General features: G+C 46.6%; 1 protein-coding gene and 1 non-coding gene across 4 annotated transcripts in view; one reads left to right on the top strand and one right to left on the bottom strand.

The window, feature by feature from the left end:
- The window catches only part of GALNT9 (polypeptide N-acetylgalactosaminyltransferase 9), a 203,933-nt gene extending 181,583 nt beyond the window's left edge, over positions 1-22,350 (bottom strand). Inside the window, exons 1-2 of one of the 3 annotated variants that reach the window (XM_053280372.1) lie at positions 22,258-22,350; positions 14,485-14,639 (exon numbers count right to left, since the gene is read on the bottom strand). In XM_053280372.1, coding sequence (XP_053136347.1) covers positions 14,485-14,584 — 100 coding nt within the window. In that variant the 5' untranslated portion in view covers positions 14,585-14,639; positions 22,258-22,350. Of the gene's footprint in view, positions 1-12,896; positions 13,121-14,484; positions 15,229-22,257 lie in introns of those variants that run through there. The other 2 variants (XM_053280371.1, XM_053280373.1) reach the window with 2 other exon arrangements.
- TRNAE-UUC (transfer RNA glutamic acid (anticodon UUC)) lies at positions 13,334-13,405 on the top strand. Its single transcript has one exon. It is a non-coding gene; the product is annotated as a tRNA-Glu (tRNA).
- Positions 22,351-22,621: the final 271 nt, after the last annotated feature.

The raw sequence follows: 22,621 nt of genomic DNA, 5'->3' as shown, positions 1-22,621 counted from the left end.
CTGAAATTGACTGCCAGGAAATTTCGGACACACAAAAGGAAGTACTTCTTTCACATTGATTGATTGATTAAGTGAGTGCCGTCAAGTCACTGTTGACTCTTAGCAAACTATGGGATTCATTGTCACAAGATGGAACATAGGAGGCTGCCATATACTGAGTCAGACCATTGGTCCATCTAGCTCAGTATTGTCTACACAGACTGGCGGTGGCTTCTCCAAGGTTGCAGGCAGGAATCTCTCTCAGCCCTATCTTGGAGATGCTGCCAGGGAGGGAACCTGAAACCTTCTACTCTTCCCAGAGCAGCTTCATCCCCTGAGGGGAATATCTTGCAGTGCTCACACATCAAGTCTCCCATTCATATGCAACCAGGGCAAACCCTGCTTAGCTAAAGGGACAAGTCCTGCTTGCTACCACAAGACCAGCCCTCCTGTACAGACCAGTTCTCCTGATGTGGTGACGGCCACTAGCCTGGACTTTATGGTTGTTTTAAACATTTCACTACATTTGTAAACTGCCTTGGGATTTTTACATGAAAGGCAGTATATTCAATGGAAACAAACAAACAAATAAAATCATGTGCTCTACTAGGAACATAGGGAAGTACCTCCTACTGAGTAACACTCGGTCCATCTAGCTCAGTATTGTCTACAGTGACTCACAGCTTCTCTCCCAGGTTTCAGCCCTATCTGGAGATACCGGAGATTGAAACTAGGAACTTCTGCATGCAAAGGAGATGCTCTTCCACTGAGCTATGGCCCCACCACCTAAGGGACATAGGAAGCTCCCTTATACTGAGTCAGACCACTGGTCCATCTAGATCAGTATTGTCTACATCAGGGATTCTCATCATTGGGTCCCCAGATGTTATTCCATAACATCCCATCTTATTCCATAACAGCCCCAGTGGCCTTTGGTTGGGGATTATGGGAGCTGAAGACCAATAACATCTGGGGACCCAACCCTGAGAATCCCTGTTCTACACTGACTGGCAGTGGCTCCTCCAAAGTTGTAGGCAGGAGTCTTTCCCAGACCTACCTGGAGATGCAGCCAGAGATTGAATCTCAGACCTTCTGCATGCTCTACCTCTGAGCTATGGCCCTATCCCTAATGGGACTATGGGGTACCTCCATCCCATGCTACTGAGCATCTCTCTTCTTGCACCCAAATAAGACCAGAATAAACATTTAAAAATATCCACTTCTTCCCTCCATGCAGCACGTCGGTCACTTTGGATTCATTCATCAAATCCCAAATTGCTGCTGTATTTAATCTTCCCAAAGAGAACACAATCAAATTATTATGATGTGCAAGAATGATAATCTGCCAGAATTCTCAAAAAGTGATCCTCCAACATCTGCCCCCCTCAATAGGCCAAAGAGGTCTAATAAGAGAGCCACGGGTAGGAAAGCGTGAGGAGTATATGCATAACGAGAAGATGAAAACTCTCTTCATCTTTTTCAGATTGAATGAAATCTAATTACATGCCGTATTGATTTGTTGTGTATTACTGGAATCCGCGACAGTGAAGTGGGGGGAGGGGGAGAGAAGCAATTACGGTAAAATTGCAGGCTGACCCTTTCAATTGCTTTTGGCATAAAAGGGTTATGCATGAGTTGGAGATATTAAATCCGTTTTTCCCTCCAAAAGCTCTTTGTGTAAATTATCATCTCTGCCGTGAGTTGCAAAAGTCTGCAGGGGGAAAGCCAGGCAATTAAGCCTACAGTCCTAAGCACACTTGTTAGAGATAAAATGAAGCCCTGCTGAATCCAGTGGGAGTTACATCTGAGTAAATACACTTAGGTTGGGACCACACATATAACTGGAAGCCATATTATACCTTACTGTATTTACCGGGATGCAACACTAGGAGGATGATCTCATGAGCAGCCTAGCCTGCGGCTGGCTAGTCCAGAGAGCCGAACCCCACTCCTAAGCCCAGCCCTTGAGGTTAAGCAATCCCTTAACCCAGCTGCCAGGCTCGTGTGTCTTCTTGGGCACAAAGATGGGCACCTAGAGTGGCCGTCTGATGGGGAAATCCCCCACTGCACTCATCGCGCAGTGCCTTGTGGGATATCCTGAGGCCGGGGAAACTAGTCCCGGCCTCCGTTGATCCCCACTGATAGTGATCCACACTGCTCTTGGAAGTGCAGGTCGTGTGGGTATGTAGCTCATGCTCTGAAGGGACAAAGATCAATCATCTGGAGGGAAGGCGGGTTGTACTCTGCCTTTCCCCCAACCAACTTCCCGCCCACCCACACAATCGTGTGAATAACCCCTAGTTTTCCCCCCAAGTTCTTTGATATTAGAAATTGGGGGAGGGGTCACCTTAAACTCAGGGTCCTCTCCCTTTTGGGTAAATAAAGGTAAAGTTGTGCCATCGAGACAATGTCAACTTCTGGCGACCACCGAGCCCTGTGGTTGTCTTTGGTAGAATACAGAAGGGCTTTACCATCTCCTGTGCAGTATGAGATGATGCCTTTCAGCATCTTCCTATATCGCTGCTGTCCAATAGAGGTGTTCCCCATAGTCTGGGAAACATACTAGTGGGGATTTGAACCGGCAACCTTTGGCTTGCTAGTTAAGTCATTTCCCCCCTGCACCATTAGGTGGCTGCTTTGGGTAAATAGTATAACCTATATTCAATTAAGGAGGATCATCTTAAATTCAGGGTAGTCTTCTATCTGGGTAAATATGGTACTTTGGTTCCTGCTGGATCATCGCAGATGTCATTGGATCATGAAACAAACATGGTGCTGACCCTAGACCAGGCTGCTCAAGTTTGGCTCTCCTGCAGATGTTGGCCTACAACTCCCATAATCCCTGGCTATTGGCCACTGTGGCTGGGGATTATGGGAGCTGTGGTCCAAAGAGGCTCAGCAGGGAAATGCTTGACTAACAAGCAGAAGGTTGCTGGTTTGAATCCCGCGCTGGTACTATATTGGGCAGCAGCGATCTAGGAAGATGCTGAAAGGCATCATCTCATACTGCGTGGGAGGAGGCAATGGGAAACTCCTCTTGTATTCTACCAAAGAAAAGCACAGGGTTCTGTGGTCACCAAGAGTCGAAATCAACTTGATGGAACACTTTACCTTGGTTCAAAAACAGCTGGGGGGGGGCCAAAGTTGAGCAGACCTGCCCAAGACCAAACGGTGTCCCACTCAGGAACATCATCAGAGTCCCCTTGCATTAGGTCAGCTTTTGAAAAGTTCTATTTAATGCATGTTTAGCTCCATTCATCAGGGATACAGATCCCCACTAAGCATTTGAGGAGTTCCCCCCGCCCCTTGTTTTACTGAACTCTCCCGCTCCGAACCTAATAACTCATATAGGTGAAGCAAAGATGGCATCTGATCAGCTGTGCTTTTGCACAAGAGAGCTGGACTTGGGACAACAAGCATGAATTGTCCCCTTTGCTAAGCAGGCACTGCCCTGGTTTGCATTTCAATGGGAGACTACATGTGCGCACTGTAAGATATTCCCCTCGGGGACTGGGCCACTCTGGGAAGAGCACCTGCCTGCTTGCATGCAGAAGGTTCCAGCCCAGGTTCCCTCCCTGGTATCTCCAGATAGGACTGAGAGAGATTCCTGCCTGCAAGCTTGGAGAAGCTGCTGCCAGTCTGGGTAGACAATCCTGAGCTAGATGGACCAATGGTCTGACTTGGTATAAGGCAGCCTCCTATGTTCCATCCCACGACAATGAATCCCATAGATCAGGTGTTCTCAACGTTGGGTCCCCAGCTGTTATTGGACTTCAACTCCCATAATCCCCAGCCCCAGTGGCCTTTGGTTGGGGATTATGGGAGTTGAAGTCCAACAACATCTGGGGACCCAAGGTTGAGAACCTCTGCCATAGATTAACTATGTCCAGAGGACAACATCTCCATCCATAAGGCAGCTTCCTAGCACCTAGACTCTATGTAATAGTGTAAAGGTCTTCTTGAACTCTAGTTTTAAACAATGGTTTTAGCAAAGATGGGTGTAGTTTTACACTCTGGATTTTGCATTGCACGGTTGCAACAGTGACAATTAATAACTCAGATATTCAACCCCCCAAACATTTTTTCCTCCCCATAACGGGCTCTTTCTTCTCCTCCCTCAAAAATGAAGGGAGGGGATGCTCTTCAAGCTTCTCTCTTCACCCCCTTGCCATTCTTAACTTCCGTGCAGCGTCTGAATATATAATGGGGTTGTTTTCATGACCCTAAAGAAGGTCAAAGGGACACCCAGTCAGAGTGTGGGAGAGCCATGCACACTCTTGACCAGCAGGGGTGTGTTTGCAAAGATCTAGGTAGGAGGAGGGGAGAGTGGTTGTGTGGGAGCCGGGAGCTGGTAGTAGGGATGTGCACGATATTTATCGGCGCCGGTGGGGGTAGGGCTTTAAGGGCGGGGGAGAGTGTACTCACCCCCCCGCCGCGTTTCCCCCGCCGGCGCTCTCCGAATTTGAAGCCCCTCGGGGCGGCAGCGTTCCTCCTTGCTGCCCCGTTTGCCCCCTCGGCCGGAAGTGGCCGGAAGTTCCGAGCGCGCGTGCGCCCGTCGTGCACGCGCGCGCGCGCGCGCTCGGAACTTCCGGCCACTTCCGGCCGAGGGGGCAAACGGGGCGGCAAGGAGGAACGCTGCCGTCCCGAGGGGCTTCAAATTCGGAGAGCGCCGGCAGGGGAAACGCGGCCGGGGGGGTGAGTACACTCTCCCCCGCCCTTAAAGCCCTACCCCCGCCGGCGCCGAATCACCGAATCTGCCCCAACACCCGAAACGTTTCGGCGGCCTTTTCAATGGCTGCCGAAACGTTTCGGGCACAAGCCTAGCTGGTAGGACAGATTTTTGTCCACCATTGATAACACGGTGGGGACAGAAGGTGGCTTGGCCACACCCATCCCACCCAACTCCCAGCTCCCACATAATCACTTACCTGTTCTATGACCTTGATCTTTACAAACACGTGATCACCGATCAAAAGCACGCACAGAAATCCTACCCACAGGTTGAGGGTGGAGAGTTGAGAGGGTTGAGATGTTAAGGGTTGAGAGAAGAGACCTGCCATGTACCAATGTACCACTCTCCTAGCAGACAATGGGGCCGTTCTCACAATCAAAAGGGAGGGTGGGAGGGCTGGAAGCCCTGCAAAGCTTACCTCCCCCACAGGCGATCATCCTGTGGTTCCAGGCACATGGATTGTGTACCCAGATGCTCAGATGCTGCCCCTGACTGAGCAGAGGCACAGGGTCTGGGATGCATCATCCCAGACCCCAAATATCCCACAATGCACCATGTGAGTCGGGTGGATTGTGGGGATTCCCCAGTGATGGGCAAGTGTCTGTCTATGCTTCAGCGCCAACGGAAAGCAGCCAGGGATGGTACACGAACAAGGAAACAGAGTTAAGAGAGCACTTTCTCCCTTAACCTCATTTAAGAGGCAGGTTTAAACAACAGTGTTAGGTGGTGCTGGCCATCCAGGATCAGGCCTGATCCTGGTGGTTCTCATGCGCAACGTAACCAGGGCTGGGCGTCCCTTGCCTGGGTTAGGCTGGACATAAGGACAGCCTCACTACATTTGCATGCATGGATCTGAAGGTCAGTATTGATCCACGCTATATATAAGCAAACAAGACACATTACTTTTCTCTAATCTTCTCAAAGCTTTTCAAATGCTAGGAAGAACTGAGATGTCCACTAACCACCAAGCCTGATTCCTTAGGCAATCTCCTGGGTTGCCTGTCCCTAACTCTAGCCCTGATCAAGTTAGGTCACAGTTTGGGAACAACTCCTTGAATGTAATCCACTCATTCTTAGCCTTTGGCAGATCATGTTCTGGACTGTATTTGCCACAGGTCTTACACTGTGAGTCATTTGATCTACAGCTGGGCTGCATCCTGACCTGAAGTGGATGGCATCACTGTAACAACTGCCATCTGCTTATTTTTTAAAAAAATTAAAACTATTTTCTGGGAGAAAGAAAAGAAGGGGGATTGGGAAAAGGAGAAGGTAAAGGAGGAGGAGGGGGGTGTAACTTTGTTTGCTTTGAGAAATCTCTCTGCAGTAGTGTGTGTGAGAGGGGGGAGGGAGAAGGAGGAGAGAAAGAGAAGAAGAAGAAAAGAAAGAGGAGGAAGAGAGAAAGAAGAAGAAAAAAAGAGTAGGAGAAAGAAGAAAAGGAGGAGAGAAAGAAGAAGAAAAGAAAGAAGGAGAAAGAGGAGGAGAGAAAGAGAAGGAGAAGAAAAGAAAGAGGAGGAGGAGAGAAAGAAGAAGAAAAGAAAGAGAAGAAGGAGAAAGAGGAGAAGGAGAAGAGAAAGAGAAGGAGAAGAAAAGCAAGAGGAGAAGGAGAAAGAGGAGGAGGAGAGAAAGAGAAGAAGAAAAGAAAGAGGAGGAGGAGAGAAAGAGAAGAAGAAGAAAAGAAAGAGGAGGAGGAGAGAAAGAGAAGAAGAAGACAAGAAAGAGGAGAAGGAGAGAAAGAGAAGAAGAAAAGAAAGAGGAGGAGAGGGGAAGAAGAAGAAGAGGAAAAGGAGGAGGAGGAGGAAGAAGGTGGAGGGGGGATTTGGAGATGGGACTGTAGCTCAGTGGAAGAGCATCTGCCTTGCATGCAGTAGGTCCCAAGTTCAATTCCTGGCAGGTAAGACTGGGAAAGACTCTTGTACTGGGGGTGGATCCACAGCTCAGTAGTAGAGCATCTGCTTTGCATGCAGAACATCCCAGCTTCATTTCTTGACGGCATCTCCAAGTAGGGCTAGGAAAGACTCCTGCCTGAAACCTTGCAGAGCCACTGCCAGTTAGTGTAGACAATACTGAGCTAGATGGGCCAAATGTCTGGCTCAGTATAAGGCAGCTTCCTATGTTCCTATGAAAATAATAGCAAACTGGGGGGGGGGGACAAAGAGGAGGAAAAACATGCATGTATAGCGTCTGAAATTAAATGAGATCCCCAACTGCAGGATTTAAGAGATCTGGAGACATTATTGTAAAAGTAAGAAGCCTGAAGACATTACTGTGGTGTACTGTACAGGAGCGCTGAGAGTCAGACTGGTGAATGCACAGTCCTACCTTGCATGGAGATTAGACGACATTTAGATTCTAATTAAAAAGACTTTGCTGAATGGTTTCCTTTAATAGTCGGAAATCATCTTCACACCATCTTGAGGATTCTCACTTGGTCTTCCTGCTCTTAGCTCAACTTTGTCTTTTCATCTACGGGACTGTCATAGCTCCTACCAGGGCCAGAGGAGGAGGGTGGAGTTCACTGGGGTGAATGTAAGGGGATCACAGTGGGCTGCCAACATCCACCTTATTCCGATGTAGGACAAATCAATCTCTCCAAATAAGAGGGATAAAGTGGTAAAACCCTCTTTAGAAGGGGCTGAGCATTCTTAGGCCTCCAGGGGTGTGTGAATAAGGCAGACCCAAAACGAAGAGTAAATTCACCAACAAGGGTTTGTTATCACATTTAAAAGAAAAAGGTATGCAATGAGAACAATGAAAAGAGAAGATTGTAAGAAGGTATCATTAACCAGGCAACTCAAGCGATATAATAAAGGAAAACAATTCCCCTCACGCCACTAATTGAACTGGTTGCCATCTTGTTACTCACAAGGAGGGGTCTTCCTGCTGTCTCCAGCCTCCAGGCTGTGACCTTCCCATTTCCCCAGCACTTCTCAGCCAGCTGCTTCCTCAGGGCATTCATAGAACAAACAAACAGAACAAAGCTTTCTCTTTTCCTGCTGGTGGCTGTGAGTGTAGTTCCCACCCAAGCCTCTGGATAGGTCCTTCTATTTTGAATTTTCCAGGGCTTTCCCCCTTATTAGGAAAGTCCCACTCTCCCAGCAGTTGCTTTAAGTGAAGCCTAGTGCTTCCTCAAATCCTTCCCATCACTACAGGGACATTCACTGAAAAGCAAGATTTTTAACAAATTGAGGGGAATGGGGAGAGTTGATGAAGTGCAGCGACAAAGCGTGGCAGCTTTCAACATGGGCCGGATCTCCAAAGTCAAGCTATAGTGGGTTTATATGAACTTGCTTATACAAGTCAATTCCACACTTGTGTGATTTTATTTTTTTTTGCTCTCATCCACTCTTCAGCCCAGCACCAGCTGGACATGTCAAGTCACTTGTAGAAATAGGAATGTTCTAAGAATATGGGAACTGAAAAAGAAATCAATCACCAGGGGAGAAAAGAATCTTTTAGGCAGCGTGTCAATCCAGACAAAGTGAGCTAGTCACAGAAAATACTTATTTTAGCACTTATTGTAGAAAAAGAAAGAATTGCTTTAGTTTGACCCAGTTGCAATACAAATCAAATTTCTGTACCAGGAAAATGGACATTCTATAATAACAACAATTATATACTCCTTTTCAGCAAACAAAAGTGTTCAGGTTTATGCAGAGAATAATAATAAGAAGAAGGTCCCCTATACTTTCTGGGAAGATAATTCTAGATTCCAGGAGCAACCACTGAAAAGGCCCTGTCACATATAGCCACCCTCCCCACCACAGAGGACAGGGGAACATGGAATAGGACTTCCAGTTTTGATCTAAAGACTCAGACAGGCTCATATTAACAGTACATTTGTACTCACTTACTCAGGAAGACTCCAGTTAGAGGCAGTCCTTCCATGAGGCAAGGTGAGGCAGGGGTTTTAGGCAGAAGATTACTGGGGAATCATCAGGGCAGAAAAATGCTCCTCACTGCCATCAGAGCAAGCTTTGCAAGGCGCGCCTCTCCACAAATTCCTTGCAATGTTTTCAGGAAGCCAAGAAGTTTAGGACCGACATAAGGAAGGACTTTTTCACACAATGCATAATCAACCTATGAAATTCTCTGCCACAAGATGTGGTGACAGCCAACACCACATTAACCCCTGCTAGCTTGGCAAAGAGGCACCTTCTAACGTGGTGATTCTCTTTATTTAGCAGGGGGAGAGTAATTGGCCCTCTCCACACCCAGCACAGAACCTCCAGTGACTGTTGCTGGTGTCTATCTTATGGCTTCTTTTTATATTGTGAGCCCTCTGGGGTTATTTATTTATTTAAATAACCTTATTTATTTTTTATTTCTCTGTGTAAACCACCCTGAGCCATTTTTGGAAGGGTGGTATAGAAATCAATCAATCAAACAAACAAACAAACAACAGTGTGGATGGCTTTAAGAAGGGTTTGGATACATTCATGGAGAAGAGGTCTATCAATGGCTGCTTGTCGTTGGGCTATAGGTCACCTCCATCCTCAGAGGCAGGATGCCTCTGAGTACCAGTTCCAAGGGGCCAATAGCAGGAGAGAGGGCATGCCCTCACCTCTTGCCTGTGGGCTTCCCAGAGGCATCTGGTGGGCCACTGTGTGAAACAGGATGTTGGACTAGAGAGGCCTTAGGCCTGATCCAGCAGGGCTGTTCTTATATTCTTAAGAGTAGGCCTCCTATCCTCACTGCCCTTTGGAGGACTTTCAGACCTCTCTCCCCACAGCATGCCCAGCTTTATAGCTCTCTCTCATGTCTCCCTTTAGTCACCCTTTTTCTAAACTAAACGTTATCACGTGTTCTAGCTGTGAAGGTGCTCTAGACCCTTGAACACTTTGGTTGCCCTCTTCCACACCTTTACTCGTTCTATAATATCATTTTTGAGGCACAGTAACCAGACCTGTGCAGTATTCCAGAATATTGGAGGGAAACTGGAGCATAATTTTACTGGACATTACAAGCCAGACACATTCAAATTCCAAACCAGATAATCAGATACTTTGGCAATATCATTACTGCTTGCAGTTCAATGCCGACACCTGCACCTAAGGCACTATTTCTAACTATTTCTCTGTATTAAACTTCTCCCCATTTATTCCTATCCACTTTCTCACTTGCCCTATAGCTTCCGGCAAAAGGATCAGATTTTCCTGAAGTTTCCCAGCACTGCACCCAAGCAGTATAGTTCCTCACCACCGTTTGATTATTTCCTAAGCCTTCTTTACACATAGTGGAAAGGCACGATTTGTTTATGCTAAAATATCTTTTCATCTGTCAGAAAAAGAGGAAGGAGTAATCCTTTGGGAGAATCTCTGTATGTATACATCATGATTTACATAGAGCTTTCAAGCACGCAGAATGGCATACAGCTCTTCCCCCCATTTGTCTTCCGAAGGAATTGACGTTAAGAATTAGTGACTTGCCCCAAGGCCAGCTAGCGAATCTGTGTCAAAGCAGGAACTGGAACCTAAATCTCCCAGCTATAAAACAGATGTCTGTAGCCAGCAAATATAGTGAAGCAAACTGTCTCCCTACATAGATAAAGTCAGCTTGCAAGATGCCATCGCCTTCTGGTATAGCCAAGAAGCAGAAACCCAGATGGGGTCATGCCCATAGGTAAAGTATCATGCATGGTCCAAGGGCACATGATACAAGAATTCAATAACATCTCTATTCCACGTGCCCAGTTCCAGTAAACTCTAACCACTAGACCACATTGGCTCTCATAATATTTCTAGCCTGCCTTCGAAGCCAGAAGGTTCCTCTAATAAGATAAAGCCACAACATAATGAAACAGCAATAAGAAGTTACAACACAACAGGAACAGTCCCATTACACAAGAGTAACCAGTGCCAAGACTTGATCTGACGACGTAGAATGCAGCCACCTTGCTAAAGCTAAGCAGGTCCAGATCTTGGATCAGTGTATGGGTGAAACCCATCCACGTCCTTTTTCTGGCATGGTGGTACGGCCTGAATCTTCCATCTTACCAGTTCAGGGATCCACTGACAAGTTTTGCGTCTTCAAACTTGCCTGCGGAAAGTTCCAAGTTTCCTCCTTGGCATCTCTAAGGTAGGTCTGAGAGAGACTCCTGCCTGCAACCTAGGAGAAACTGCTGCTGGTCTGAGTAGACAATACTGAGCTACCTCTACTAAAAAAGCAAAGAGGCACCTTTTAAAAGTGGCAATTCTCTTTATTTAGCGGGGAGAGAGCAATTGGCCCTCTCCGTTCCCAGCACAGCATCCCTCCAGTGGCTGTGGCTGGTATCTATCTTATGTTTCTTTTTTAGTTTGTGAGCCCTTTAGAGGACAGGGAGATATTTTATTTTATTTTATTTTATTTTATTTTATTTTATATCTATCTTTCTATCCATCCATCCATCCATCCATCCATCCATCCCGCTTTGGGGACTTTTGTTGAAAAGTGGTATATAAATATTTCTCATATTTGTCATGTTCGTAGATGGACCAATGGTCTGACTCGGTGTAAGGCAGCTTCCTATGTTTCGAAACACAAAAACATATCTAATAACAGAGCACTGAACTACAGCCGTTGCTCTGTTTCCAGTGCCATGAATGTGTAAACATTGTCAACAGTTTGTCCAAGACCTATGGTTGGTCATTCAGGGTATTTCCAAATAAGGCTGGGGAAAACTCCTGTACTGAGGATGAGGCTGTAGGTCCATGGTAGAGCATCTGCTTTGCATGCAGAAGGTCCCAGGTTCCATCCCTGGAATCTCTAGGTGGGGTTCAGAAAGTCCAAAACCCTGTCCAAAACCCTAAAGACCTGCTGCCAGTCAGTGTAGACAGCACTGAGCTGGATGGATCAATGATCCATCCAGCTCAGCAGAAAGAAGCCACAGATATTCATATGGCTTACAGCCAACCCATTCAAAGAGCTCAGGGTGCATTACAGGCATTACATTACAGCATAGTATACAAACATCCAAGGCATAAGATCATGCAGAAATATTAGAAAATATCCACTGGGCTGACTTCTTTTTACTTTTGGAAGAGTGAAACAACAGCTGTAGGAAGCTATGTTGTGATGACCATGATTCTGATTTAAAGCAGTGTGACTATTAAAGCATTATTGGGAACTAAACATAAGTTAAGGCATGATACTGTGGAGCTTGTAAATTCTTTCCTCCCAAAGTGTTGCAAAATTTCATTAAAGCACGCTGCAAATCCCTTAGCGATTCATATTAGTTGTTTATGGATTCCTGTAAAAATGAAATGCGTTTTTCAGGTGTCTCAAGGAAAGATTAGGATGGAATAACATTACCAGATTTTATTAGTTCGCTTCTTTTAAACCCGCCCATAAATATGATCTCTTTGTAACCCAATGAAGCTTTTTTTAAAAAAATCCCTTCAAAACTGGAAGAGTGGCAGGCAAGATCACATGAAGCAGACTATGCTTTTGGAAAGTATCCCAAGCACTGCCCCATATATATAGGGATGAAGAAGCATGACACTAGTAAAAATGTTCCAGCAGCACATGCTGGAAGGATATTAAAGAAGATAGCAAACATCTACCTCCACTAGAGGAATGTGACCTTCTGCTGTCTCAATTTCAATAGCAATATGACATTTGCAAAGTGCTTTACAATATTTATCGGGTCGATGATTGCAACTGATAGGTCACTATGGCTGGTTCACACACAAACGTTCACCGTGATGATGGATGGCAACATCAAGTAGTGAGCTTCATGTCTTTTGCTGGCCATTAGACATCAGAGGTAGAACTTACCATTTGTCTGAAAACACAAGAGAGCTTTAGCTTAGGGGTAGAGCATCTCCTTGCATGTTGAAGGTCCCAGCTTCAATCTCCGGCATCTCCAGGTAAGGCTGGGGCAGACTCCTGCCTGTGAAACCCTGAAGAGCCACTGCCAGTCAGTATAAACAATACTGAGCTAGATGGACCAGTGATCTCTCAGTATAAGAGCCAGTTGGCACAGGTGCGTGAATCTCTAAGGGCTGGTTCCCATATTCCTGTTTGTTCCTACTTGACTATAGAATCATGCTATCATCTGAACATGTGGATGAGCCACCACAGATCAGTCACCAGAACCACCAGAGATCACCACAGATCAGTCACCAGACACTTCATATCACAAGGCTCAAAATACTTTTTGTTAGTTTGTTAAGTGAAGTCAAAGTAAGAACAGGAAAATAATCCTCACCAAACATCTCCCAGTGTGGCCGTAAGTAGTGGGAAGGGAGTTAGCCTGCACTGGAGCCGCGTCCTCCCCTCTTGGTTGGTTGATATGCTCCAGCAGATCCTCAAAAGAATCCTCCATGACCAGCCCATCCTTGACTTTATGTCCTCCCACCATCATGCACATTCATCCTACCACTGCCCAAGAACTCTCTTATGGTTTCTGAGGGCTGTGATGTTATGGGACTGCACCCATATCATCACAACTGCGTGATTCCTCTTTGCCTTGCTGTATCTCCCAGCTAGAAGGTTGTGCATCTCCACCACCAGAACAACAAGACCGCTCTTCCCAGTTGGTGATAGGTCCATGACATCACCCTGGACATTGCTCACCATGATTGATGTTGGCATTACATCATAGCAGTCAGTCCCACATATAGATCACATATATCCTGGTATATGGGGGTTATAGCTCAGTGGTAGAGCATCTGTTTTTCATGCAGAAGGTCCCAGGTTCAATCCCTGGCAGCATCTGCAGGTAGGACTGGGAAAGACTGCTGCCTGAAATCTTGGAGAAGCCACTGCCAGCCAGTGCAGACAATACTGAGCTAGAGGGAACAATGGTCTGACTTGGCATAAGGCAGTTCCCCGTGTTCCTATGTACTCCGTTTACATTTATCCAGTACAGAGAGAAGTATCTGTGTGTCTGAACCAGCCCCAGTTAATGAATAATGAAGTGATGGGAAACTATATCCATGCCTGTGTGAATCAGCTGCTCCCTTTCACAATTGAGAAATGCAGCCTGTCATGCTGTGTGGGCCTCGGGGAAATGTAGGAATATAGGAAACTGCCTTATACTGAGTCAGACTGTTGGTCCATCCAGCTCTGTTCTGTCTCTGCTGATTGGCAATGGCTCTCGAGGGTTTCAGGCAGGAGTCTTCCCCAGCCCTACCTGGACATGCCAAGGGTTGAACCTGGGAGCTTCTGCCTGCAACGCTATGGCCCATTCCCTAAGACCACAGCCATGTGGCACAAGCAAGATTTGAACCCAGAATTTCAAGATGTAAATCTGGCTCTCTAACCACTCACCCACACTGGCTGCTGCAACCCACCCACCCCCTGCCCCTGGTGCCACCATGGAATATGCACTGATCGGGATCAAGCTGCCATTGCCTTGGGTTTATTTTTCTTCAATAGCTCCCAGAGTCTCCAAACAATTTGGTAGCCACCTATAAATAAAGGATGAGTCCCCATCTCCTTCATTGTGTTCACTTCTGTAGCCCCCAGAGTTACCTCCTCAACTGGTATTCAATAGGAGATATTGTCCAGAAGGAAAACAATACAAGTTCTTCTCCCTATTAAAGTTCCTGACTGAACCTGTGAGGCTCCTGGGTATTACGCGGGCACTCATCTCTCCAATGGGAACACCACGCCATTTGTCCAACCCTTATCAAACACCACGTGGTCTCCCCCTTGAATGACCCCCACGTCCCTTGGATGACCCCACATTCCACTCCCAGCTCCAGGCTAGCTGGGTATGGACCTGAATGGCATATAAACAAGTATGGATGCCCCCATCCCACCTCAGCCTTCCCTCCCTCTCCCCTGCTCACCATTGAGTTGGTTGTACACAACTTCCTCCAAGTGATCCAGCCGCTGCAGGATGGACTCCCGGTCCAGGAGGGCGCCCACCTTGGCGCTCTTGCTCCGCATCCGTCGGTCGGCGCTCCGGACGATCTGCACCAGCTCCTGGGACCGGTCCTGGATCCTGCAGTAGACCGAGAAGAGGATGATCCCCACGAAGACCAAGATGTTCACCGTCAACAAAGTTTTGATTTTCCTTGCCACCGCCATGGAAGCCGCTGGGGTGGTTGGGCATCAAGGCATGGTAGCCGGTGCTCTCGGAGCTGCAGCCGCATCTAAGGCAGAAGCACCTGCCTGCAGATCGGGGTGGGGGGGAGGAAACTGGGCAGCTCCCCCCACGCCTTTCCTCCGCTCTCCTTCAGCGGGGGGTCGGAGAGCAGCGCAGAGGCAAAGCCAGCCCAGAGGAGGCTGAGGGCAGGAGCTGTCCGTTCAGCACCAAAGCGAAAGGCGCTGTTTTTTCAGCACCACGGGCGCTCTCGCCGCCGCCGCCGCCTCTGTAAGCATCGGCTTGGGAGAACCAGCCGCCTCCCGCCGCTTTGCAGGCGAAAGAGGACCCGCTCTGGGACGCAGGCTGCAGCAGGGATGTTCTGGAGACCCGGGCAGCCGGCCAAGCGGGAGGGATCGCGGCTTCCCAGCCAGTCCCGCCCGCCCCCCCCCAGGCCGGCCGGCTTGGGCAGCCGAGCAGCAAAGAGACACAGGCAAGGATGTCGGGCGCGGGGGGTGGGGTGGGGTGGGGGGACGTGAAAGCGGAGGCACTCGATCGCCGCCTCCCTCCCTGGCTGTGCGCGCGTTGCGATCGCCTCCCACTCGCAGAGAGCGCCGGTGCGAAGTCACGTGGTTCGGAGGGGGGGAGTGGGAGGGAGAGGAGACGAAACTCATCAACATTCACGTTCTCAAGCTGCCTCCTCTTCCTCCTCCTCCTCCTCCTCCCCCGCCCCCTTAGCCGGAGGATGAAGCCAGGTTGGGACCCCGTTAGGATATGCAGAGAAGCCAGGGAGGGGATGAGTGAAAGAGAGAATATTTACTGCATCTCAGCTATAGGGTTTGGTTTTGTTTTTAAATGCCCTTGGTAGGTGGGTACCTTCTTGCACAGAACTGATTCTGCTGGGGAGGTCAAAACCCCTCCAGAACTGAGCCCTAGGACCTGTTTTCCCCTACTCCCTGGCGTATGAAGTCAGAGGGTGCCACTGGGCAAATACAGAATGCATCTCCCAGAAGTTAGCTGGAAGGAAACAGCTCCCCCCCATCAACAAAGAAAAGTCCACCACCACCTCTCTGGATTTATATTCACCCAAATAGTTCAATATTTCACTGACAGCATCCAAGAAATCTGGGAATATCAGATGTGGCCTCCCTCCCGCCCACCTTTTCCACATCCATTCATTTTTACGATTTCAGGAGATTTTACATAATTCTACCCAACTGCTACTAACATAAATAGTTGAATACCTCAGCGACATGCAGAGATGTTTGCATGTGGAGGAGAAGCTTTGGCTGAACATCTCTCCCAGATTTTCTAGGATTTCTTTGTGTGTGTGTGTGTGTGTATGCACAAGCAAGGAGGTGTTTTAATGGTGGGAGAGCATTCAAGGCTCCCTGGATATGGAAAACTATGTCAGGGAAAGGTGTACCTGGAGAGCACTAGGCAAATCCATACAGCAAATCAATACACAACAATACAGTACAATCCAAGGCACTGCTTATAGACAACATTTGGGAACCCATCAATCTTTTAATAATTTCTAATAATTTTAAAAACTTGTTTTAATGACTATTTTATTCTATTGTTTTTATTATGTATTTTAATTTGTGACTTTTGAATAATTTAAATTTTGTACACCACCTAGAGATGTACATATCAGGCAGGATAGATAGATAGATAGATAGATAGATAGATAGATAGATAGCTGCTATATACTGAGTCCGACCATTGGTCTATCTAGCTCAGTATTGTCTTCACAGACTGGCAGCAGCTTCTCCAAGGTTGCAGGCAGGAATCTCTCTCATCCCTATCTTGTTCTATTAAAAGAAAGAAAGAAAGAAACTGTCCTATCTTGGAGATGCTGCCAGGGAGGGAACTTGAAACCTTCTTGCTCTTCCCAGAGTGGCTCCATCCCCTGAGGGGAATCTCTTACAGTGCTCACAGATCAAGTCTCCCATTCATATGCAACCAGGGCAGACCCTGCTTAGCTAAGGGGACAAGTCATGCTTGCTACCACAAGACCAGCTCTCAGATAGATAGATAGATAGAGAGAGAGAGAGAGAGAGAGAGAGAGAGAGACAGATAAATCTGCACTGTAGTTCTTTAGCCTACAGTGCATTCATGCCTCTCTGAATGTAGAAAACTAGTATGTCAGGGAACAGTGTACTTACAGAGCACTAGGCATATATATGTACCAAATCAATACAATACAATAAAGTGGTAATAGATAACGTACAGTTCTTTAACCTATCAGCGTTCAAGCCTCCCTGAATGTAGAAAACTAGCATGTCAGGGAAATCTGTACTTGGAAAGCACTAGGCATATATATGTAGCAAATCAATACAATATAGTAACATTGTAATATTATAATATAGTACAAAACAATACAGTTAAATACAATGCAATGTGATGTGATGTGATGCAATGCAATACGATACAATGCACTGGTAATAGACTACTAGACACTATTTGGTATCCCATCAGTTCCACCATCTGCACTGGTGTGAGTCTGGGAAGGATTATCAAAAGGAGCTCAAGGATCCAGCAGGTGTAGACTACTTTTTCAGCTACTGAGAGCACAGAGAGTTCTTCAGAACCCATTAAGTGTTCATTTTCATTCTGGGGCCTGACTCCAGAACCGATTTGCTCCAGAGAATCTCACCATGATCAATGGAAACATGTCAAGTCAGAGACTTTACAGCTGCAGCCCTAGTGAAATTCAGAGTTGGGATTTGTGTCTTTGGATTCATTAAAGGCTGCAGAAATATAGGTTAATGGAAGAGCAGACAACATAGATATGTATATATTCCTTTTCCTCTCCAGGACATAATACCCCAAAGGAAGTCCTGCTCTGAAGTACAGAACAGCTACTTCAGCCAGTAGTTGAGACTTTTCTTGAGTGTGTTACCCATTTAAAAAAGAAAAAGAAGAGAGAATGGTTTTAAAATGTACCTCCTCCATGTAGTTTCCTCTATATGTCATTGTCACTTGCCACTTTATGATGAAATTGAATTGCCTTTTGCTCAGCAGCTGGACTAGCTACTGCCAATTTTTAATACAGTCTATAACACTTTCTGGTTTTTTGTGGGTGTTGTTTTTTTAAAAAGGAAAAAAAATCCCTTGCCTGATGCCCACAAAGATCTGTTTTCAGTGCCTCTGGCACATATTGCTGAACCCCTCTTCCTGCTGTGGAGTGTGCATTAGAATATAATAAAAATGGCATTTTTTTGCATAATATGCCCAGAACATCCTTTTTTGTCTGACTGTGAGCAAACCCTAGTTAATGGACTAGCAGATAGGCTGGGTGTCATAGAATGTTCATAAACATTCTAAGGGTCACTCATGGGATGAGGAAAGGAAAAGTGGTGCAGGTGCTATGAGGGAAGTGAGATGTCTCCTGATCTGGGATAGGCTAATTATAAAGCTGAGGGGGAGGGACTGGATTGGTCAGTTCCTGCTAACTGAGCAAAGAGATACCTTTTTAAAGTGGTTATTTTCTTTACTGAGCAGTGGGGAGAGCAACTGGCCCTATCCAACCCCAGCACAGCATCCCTCCAGTGGCTGTGGCTGGTGTCTACCTTATGTTACTTTTTAGATTGTGAGCCCCTTGGGGACAGGGAGCCATCTTTATTGATTTTTCTTTCTCTATGTAAACTGCTTAGGGAACCTTTGTTGAAAAGTAATATATAAATATTTGTAGCAGTAGTAGAAAGGCAGGGGAGAGGCAGGATCCTGACTGGGGAGGGTGAGAGTCAGAATGGCCAAGGTGGTAGGAGGGAGGGAAGAGAGAGGGAGAAAAAAGACTTCCTTGAGACTTACAGGCAGAATGGATTTTTACTGATGATTGGAAGTTAGAGAAAGAGAGAAAGAGCAGTGGCTGAACTTCACCTGCTGATTCAAAATAATCAAACACATCATTGCCCACAGGTCTCTGATAAACACCTTATTCATCCGGTATCCTTGTGCATTAAGTGTGCATTAATCATCATGCTAAAGGAAGCTACAAATTGGGTGGTAACATTTGCTTTTCTGCTCTAATTCTTGAGCTGTGAAAGGTGCCACTTACTTCGCCTGGTCCTTATATTTGGCCCTGGTGGTTAGGCTTCAACTGTGAAGGAAATGCACTTTCAGATTTTAAAACTAGATTTTGAATCTAGTTGTCTCCTTGGATGGGTACTGAGGTGGAGGTCCTGATACATAATTTATATGACTAGAAATACAAATAATATTTATATACCACTGCTTCTTTGTATTTTGTACAGTTCTTGTGCTTGCATTTTAAATCTTTTTAGTTAGATCTGTTTTATATTTTAGCTTAATTTTTTAATTGTGTGATTTTTATAGTCTTGGTTTTGTTTTAATTTTTGTGTGAACTGCCCTGGGATTGTTTTAATGGAAGGCGGTATACAAATTTAACAATCAATCAACCAATCAATCAATACTACTTTTCAATAAAAGTTCCCAAAGCAGTTAACATAGATATGAATACATAAATAAAGATGGCTCCCTGTCTCCAGAAAACAAGACAGACACCAGGAACAGCCACTGGAGGGGTGTTGTGTTGGGGATGGATAGGGCCAGTTGCTCTCCCCCTGCTCAATAAAGAAAACCACCCCTTTAAAAGGGTGCCTCTTTGCTCAGTTAGCAGGGGACTATAGTTCTCTGGTATTCCTAGAGCTACTAATTTGGGGACAGTACTACTTTGGTTGAAGGTAAAAGTAAAATGTGTCATTGAGTTGATGTTGACTCCTGGTGACTACAGAGCCCTGTGGTTGTCTTTGTCATACAGAAGGGGTTGACCATTGCTATCTCTCAGGCAGTATGAGACTATGCTTTTCAGCATCTTCCTATATCGCTACTGCCCAATATAAGTCTGGGAAACATACCAGCAGGGAGTTGAAGAGAGGTATATAAATATCCATAGTAGTAGTAGTAGTAGTAGCAGCAGCAGCAGTATGTCCATGGAATCTATTATGCCCACAAAATAGAAAGAAATGTCTTCTTTCTGGAGAAAACTCAGGCATCTAACAGAAAATTAAATTAAAAGAAATCAGAGAGAGGAGGGAGGAGGAGGGGGAGGAGGAGGATAGCCAGTGTGGTATAGTGGTTAGAGGGCTGGCCTAGGACCAGGGAGACCCAACGCATTGGCAGGCAGGCCCATTCATGTACATTTTAACAGAGGATTATCCACAACTATTCATTAACAAGTGTACTGTAGTGGTTAGAGTGTTGGACTAGGATTGGGGAGACCCGAGTTCCAATCCACACTCAGCCATGAAACTCACTGTGTGGACAGCACAAAGTGGGTGAAATCAGGAAACAACAGGGAGGAGAAATATGCACAATCTAAGAGCAACATTAATTTTCACCCAAGGCAGCCAGAGTTCGCAGGGCGTGCACTCCCTTGGTACAGCACATCAGTTGGCTCTAGGCACCTGCCTTTCATTTGGGGGATGAAATCCTGATGTTTGCTGCTCGGCATGCAGCTGGCTTTGAAAAATGCAGGGCTTCTGATGGAGCAGTCATTACAGAATTCATTCTTCCGCAGAACCCTATGAATTAATGCACATGATAATGACAAGACACGTGAGGCCCTCTAGCTCCATCTTTCGTGATGCCAAACAAAGGCAGCCGCCAAGAAACACAGTCACACCCAATTCAGTATTCCACACACAACAGTGGGGGTGCAGGATGATTACCTTCCAGCCCACGGCGCACTCCCTCCCACAGCTATTAAACAATGCCAGTAATGAGATTCTGAGATCCTCTTTAAAAGAACAAGAACTGGAAGCTCAAAAGGGAGGGAAGCGGTTTCAGGCAAAGTGCCCAACATCTCATACACTCCACCAACCCAAAAGTTTGGATTTGGTGTTCTGGATTTTCCTCTCAACAAAATCCAACTCAGATTGCAGGAACAAGGTCCACATCCTTACACTGCCTCCACCCATCGCAATTCCAATGGCCAGTTGCATGCAGAAGCCATATTGTCCAGTCTGATCTTGCAGAGAAGAATCCATGAGGTCCACCACACGTGGTAAGGAAGCAGAACCTTGGTGAGTTCCAGCTAGCAATTTGCTCCAAGAAGGGTCAGAGATGGAATGAGTTCTTAGGGATCCCCAGACTCTGCCTACTTATGCCAATCTTCACCTCCATACCTGGAGCCCTCTGGTCTGGAATCTTCTTCATCTTCTTTTTCCTCCACCACCACCAAGAGAGATTCTCTAAGGAATCTCTCTCAGCCCTATCTGGAGCTGCCAGGGAGGGAACCTGGAACCATCTGCATGCAAGCACTCAGATACTCTTTCCAGAGAGCGGCCCCATTCCCTAAGAGGAATGTCTTACACTGCTCACAAAAGAAGTCTCCCATTCAAATGAAAGCCAGGGTGGATCTTGCTTAGCAAAGGGGACAACCCTATCCCTACCCTTTGTCCCAGTTACATAGGAACATAGGAAGCTGCCATATACTGAGTCAGACAATTGGTCCAACTAGCTCAGTATTGTATACACAGACTGGCAGCGGTTTCTCCAAGGTTGCAGGCAGAAGTCTCTCTCAGCCCTATCTTGGAGATGCTGCCAGGGAGGGAACCTGGAACCTTCTTCATGCAAGCAGGCAGGTGCTCTTCCCAGTGTGGCCCCATCCCCTAAGGGGAATATCTTCTAGTGTTCACACATGCAGTCTCCCATTCTAATGCAAGCCAGGGTGGATCCTGCTTAGCAGAGGGGACAACTCATGCTTCCTACCACAAGACCAGCTCACTGATCACTGCCTTGAGGCTACCCAGCTGGTAAAGGAAGATGTAGAAAAGTGGCATGTGTGGAAATAAATTGCAAGTTGGATATTTTGGAGAAGGAGAGTCAGATCCTGTGCTCAGTAGCCCTTCTCGGAGCAGCCCTTTAGGGGCTGCATACAAATCCAGCACTTTGTAGGCAAATTAGAGCCTTTGCTTGGGAATCACGACCCACCAGCCCCCTGATTCCATGCAGCTCTGATGCTTGTTAGGCTAGGAACTAACAGAATCAAGCCCCATATGGGCTTAGTGTAGCTCTTAAGGCTGCCAATGCCACACTTTTGATAGGCACTAAATATACTTAAAAGAGACGTTTCAATTGCTGTTTAGCAAACACGCTCCTGGACGAAAGAGAGAGCATTACTGCCTGTTAGCATGCATTGTTCAATACGATTAACAAGGTCCCCTGCCAGAAGGAAGGCTGGAGGTGCCTGTGGGTGATAAGGCGAGGTTACTCGACTTTTGACAAAAAGGTTGGGGGAGGGGGACTTGCCAGCCAAAGTAATTGTCTGCACCACAAAATTGCTCAACTCCTGCGGACTGTATGATCAGAGGAAGAAAAAACAGTTCTTGGAGGTGGAAAAGGGCAAGAGGGCAGGCGGGAAGAATCCGGGCTTAACTCAAAGCAACTGGATGGACTCGGAAACAGAGCCTAAAAAAGCAGATTGACTCTTGAAGGGGTTGTAAGGAGAACACATAGACACAGACACACAAAGAAACTAAATCTTTGACTTCTCCTGCAGGCAACCTACCTGTGGTGCCCAAATCCAGGGGCCCAAAACAGGATTCACACAGCCTGGTTGTAAAAGGGCTGTAAGTGATTCAGTGGGTGGGGCCCATTCCAGGTGGATGTAAACCACCTGCTGACTGAGCAAAGAAACACCTTTTAAAGTGATTCTCTTCTATTGAGCAGGGAGTGGGGAGGAACTGGACCTCTCCAACCCCAGCACAGCATCCCTCTAGTGGCTGTTGCTGGTATCTGCCTTGTGTTTCTTTTTAGATTGGGAGCCCTTTGGGGACAGGTAAAGGTAAAGTGTGCCGTCCAGTTGGTTTCACCCCCAGAGCCCTGTGGTTTTCTTTGGTAGAATACAGGAGGGGTTTCCCATGGCCTCCTCC

The sequence above is a fragment of the Hemicordylus capensis genome, chromosome 15 (assembly GCF_027244095.1).
Source record: "Hemicordylus capensis ecotype Gifberg chromosome 15, rHemCap1.1.pri, whole genome shotgun sequence".
Classification (NCBI taxonomy): Eukaryota; Metazoa; Chordata; class Lepidosauria; order Squamata; family Cordylidae; genus Hemicordylus; species Hemicordylus capensis.
This window is presented reverse-complemented; position numbering and strand designations above follow the sequence as displayed.